Raw genomic sequence first — 3,780 nt, forward strand, 5'->3', positions numbered from 1 at the left:
TGAGGTTAGCCCAATTGGGTAGGTTAGGTTGGTCCAGAAAAGACCAAATTCCAAGTCAAGTTCTTGGAGTTGGGCCACATTCTACTGCTAATTCTTGGAGTCAGGCTGGTTTTCATCTCAACAAACTACATATAGCCCAATCATTGCTGCATCAAATTATTTATAAACCTATTAATGAGCCAAACATAATATTCTTTAAGCAATGAATGGCTCAAATTGAATATCATCATCCTTTTTTTTTTGCCATAATATCATCATCTTAATTGCACTTGTCTACTCATTAAACAACTGACAACTTAACTAGTAAATCCTAACCGAACCCAACTGACTATGTCAAATGAAATTAGCAAACAAACGTATAGCGAAACAGAAGGAAGTTATGCTCTTTTACATAACATTACAGCAACACCAATTTAAACATGTATTAGCACAAAACTTTTTCTAACCACCTTTTATCTCTTGTTAATCATTTTATTATCCATGTTCTATATTGATATCCTGAAGGCTGATACAAGAGTCAAGTTCAAAATATGATCAATAAACCCATCCAGGTACCAAACAAGTGATTGTAAGTTTTCATGTAACTAATGCAATTCGCATTTGTATTTTGGGTCTACTATTTTGAAATCTGATGTTGATGGTCTTCAGTGTCTTTATGTCACATGATCATTGTCTTTCAAGTGTCATAAACTATGCCTTTTAGGGTCCTAACGTACAAGTGTGGGTTTCCCAATGATTTATATACCAATACCCCTTGCGAAAAAGGGCTATTTTGTAAGCTTTGAAAGTAAGTGCACAATGTAGCATTCAAGCATGAGTTGTTTTGGAGTGAATCCAAAACACCCTCAAGGTGATGTGAAAATGTTACCAATATCTCTTGGACTGATTCCAAGAAGCTTTTGGTGTAATGCCATAATTCACAGCGAGTCTAGATCTCTTTTCTCTTCATTTCTTCCTCTTTGTATTACATCACATCCTATATACTCTCTTTTGGGTATATAGGATAAAAAATAAACAGAGTACCATACAGTCATACAGTGATGTTCTCTATATAAGTTTTGACTTTAATCAGAAATGCACATTCATACATTATCTCAATTTATCAATGACCTTTATTGACAATCACACAACAGATACTAGTATAACACACACAGACATAAACGTATAAAAAACATATCATGCTCTGTACTTGTGCAACATTAGGATCATATTACTGAGTTGATGGATGATGTTAAGAGCATAATATGGATTCAAAGGAGCTTATAAAACCAAATGGGTTACATTAGTAGGATCAGAATTAACACAATTTTCTGCCAGAAAATGATACAAGTCTGGTACTTAGTCAAAGCATAAAATGCATGGAAGCATGTTAAAGAACTTAATCTGTGCTCATTACAAAATCTTTGCAGGCAATTACAGGGGTCTCACAAAAATATATTGAATCAGTGAACAATAATAACAAATATATATGTATATGTGTATATACACATATATGATTAAGTTTAAATTAAGGTAGGCTAGGAGGAGAAAGGGAAGGCTTTGCCACATTGAGCTCACCACAGTCACTGATATAAACAGTTTTGAGAGGCTTGTTCCACAGGTTCCGAGCGTTCATTGCTCTCTCATCTCCTATAAACTCCGCGAAATCGTTGAATTGCTGTATTTTCTCAGATGGTCTGTATGTGGGTATAGCAGCTATGGCTGTCACAACATCTAAACCTTCAAAAAAGAAAAGAAAAAGGGGAATTAAGTGAATAATTAAGCTCAAAATAGCAAAAAATGAATAAAAATCTGATTTTCTATCTAATTTTGTAAACCTTCCAGTACTGAGCCGAAGACTATGTTCTTGTTATCGAGCTGGGGACATGGGCCAGGCCCAGTTGAGATCAAGAACTCGACGTTTCGGTAATCGGGGTCGAGCTTGATTTCATCGTCGTCGTCGTTCTCGGAGAGACTGAGGGAGAGAAGGCCAGGTCGGGAATGGGTCAGTGCAAAGGCCTTGAAATCGACGGTCTCGGTGTTTCGGGCCAGGCCCGTGGGTCGTCGGACGTCGCCCGGTTTGTCGCCTTGGTGACCCGCCAGGAAGAACTGACCCGGGAAGAGTTTGTGGACGGCAGTGCCCTTGTAGGCGGAGGAGGTGCACATGGACTTGAAGTTGGAGACGGTGAGGGGGACGAGGTGGCCGTAGAGGCCCAGCACGAGGCGGCCAAGTGGGACCGGGTCGGGGCAGAGGGTGGGCGGGTCGGAGGAGGAGGGGCGGAAGTAATTGGGGCAGAGGCTGAAGTCCATGAAGACGCGGTCAGTGATGGTGGTGTCGGGTGGTGGTGGGAGAGGAGAGGCGGCGGCGGGAGAAGGTGGCTTGACGGCGAGGGAGAGTGGGGTGGCTAGGAGGAGGTTGCGGCGGGTGAAGTGGGCATTGGGCCTGGGCTTGGGCTTGGGGTTTTGGTGGTGGTGAACGGGTGGAGGAGTGGGTGGTGGTGTAGTTACAGAGCAGCCCATCTAAGATCCAGTTGGTTGTTGTTGGGTTGTGGAGTGAGCATGTTTTGATTTGGTGATTTGGGTGACACACAGAGATAGCCACGGAGTGGATAGTGGGGGTGGGGTCTACTCTTATGCGGATAATTAATTTGTATCAACTTTTCTCTTCACAAGTAGGAGCTTTGGACAAGTCTTTGATTCATAGGCACACACCCTCTCTTCTCTCTCTCTCTCTCTCTCTCTCTCTCTCTCTCTCTCCCCCCTAATTGTATGTCTTAAAGTTTGGCACTCTGATTGATCTGCTTGTTTTGTTAGAAATCATTTTGATAACTGGGTCACATTCATCAAATGTTATGCACCATGGTGAAACTTGTCCTTGTAAAAACAGTCTTTAAAGTAAGAGTGGCAAGAGCTCATGCATTGTTCTGTAATATTCAAATTTGCCATGATGTACCTGATGAGAAAAGTAACAATGAAGAAAGTAGAAAATAGGCCCTGTTAGTCGTATTGTCTTTATCAATCTTTGGACTCTTCAAGATTGACTTTTTTTCTGTTAAAAGGAGTGCACAGAAATTTATTGTCAGTCAGTGTTGGCTGAAAGATGAAGAGGGATTCGAAGCTGCTACCGCGAAGGAGCAATCTTTCCATGGCTGTGTGTAGAAGGTCAGATTTTGATAGGTAGGAAATTTAAAAGAAATGTGGAGACTGAAACCTTTGTGTGTGAGTGGCTTCCCATAGAATTTGACTTCTGAGAGAAGTCTGGTTGTGGTGATTTTTCCAGGTAGTGTACCTTGTGTTACATTCCTTCTGTTGGATTTTGGATGTTGTTAACGCTTTTAATTTGTTTGACAGGGTTTTTATGGTTATGTTGATAGTCTAGAGAACGGCTTTGTTTTGAAGTGGCGATAGTTTTATTTGTATTTTTCTCTTGTCTGAAACCTTCCGGCATTCCATTGAAACTACTGTTGGATTTTGGATGTTGTTAACGTTTTTTTTAACTTGTTTGACAAGGTTTGTATAGTTATGCTGTTAGTCTACTCTCTAGAGTACGCCTTTGTTTTGAAGTGGCAGATCGTTTTATTTGTATTTTTCTCATGTCTGAAACTTTCTAAGTGGCTTACTATTATAAGCGAAAGAGACAGATGGGATTTAACTTTGAAATCAAAGTAGAGTGTTGATTTGTCTTGGTTTTGCTTTGAACCTCATTGTATGAAGCTGTGAATTAAGTTAACTAACCTTGTTTTCTTCACAGAAACAAATACTTGTAACTAATTTGATTGGAACCATGCCTTATTTCTGTAT

At 40.3% G+C, this 3,780-nt stretch overlaps 1 protein-coding gene across 1 annotated transcript; it reads right to left on the reverse strand.

Moving 5' to 3' along the window:
* Positions 1-1,346: 1,346 nt before the first annotated feature.
* On the reverse strand, positions 1,347-2,553 carry LOC147285735 (Cyclophilin-like peptidyl-prolyl cis-trans isomerase family protein). The gene is made up of 2 exons (XM_086244793.1): positions 1,818-2,553; positions 1,347-1,719 (listed from the first exon to the last, which is right to left on the reverse strand). Exons 1-2 carry the CDS (start codon positions 2,497-2,499, stop codon positions 1,508-1,510), a joined length of 894 nt encoding a protein of 297 aa, XP_086100919.1. The 5' UTR covers positions 2,500-2,553; the 3' UTR covers positions 1,347-1,507.
* Between the last annotated feature and the right edge of the window lie 1,227 nt (positions 2,554-3,780).

Source organism: Dryas octopetala, chromosome 5, assembly GCF_963921425.1.
Source record: "Dryas octopetala chromosome 5, drDryOcto1.1, whole genome shotgun sequence".
NCBI classification, from domain to species: domain Eukaryota; kingdom Viridiplantae; phylum Streptophyta; class Magnoliopsida; order Rosales; family Rosaceae; genus Dryas; species Dryas octopetala.

Bases quoted from the DNA above. Each gene is read 5' to 3' on its own strand.
- LOC147285735 (XM_086244793.1), bottom strand. From the start codon at position 2,499: ATGGGCTGCTCTGTAACTACACCACCACCCACTCCTCCACCCGTTCAC. The intron at 1,720-1,817 runs GTTTACAAAATT...TCTTTTTTGAAG, and splicing joins CTTCGGCTCAGTACTGGAAG to GTTTAGATGTTGTGACAGCC.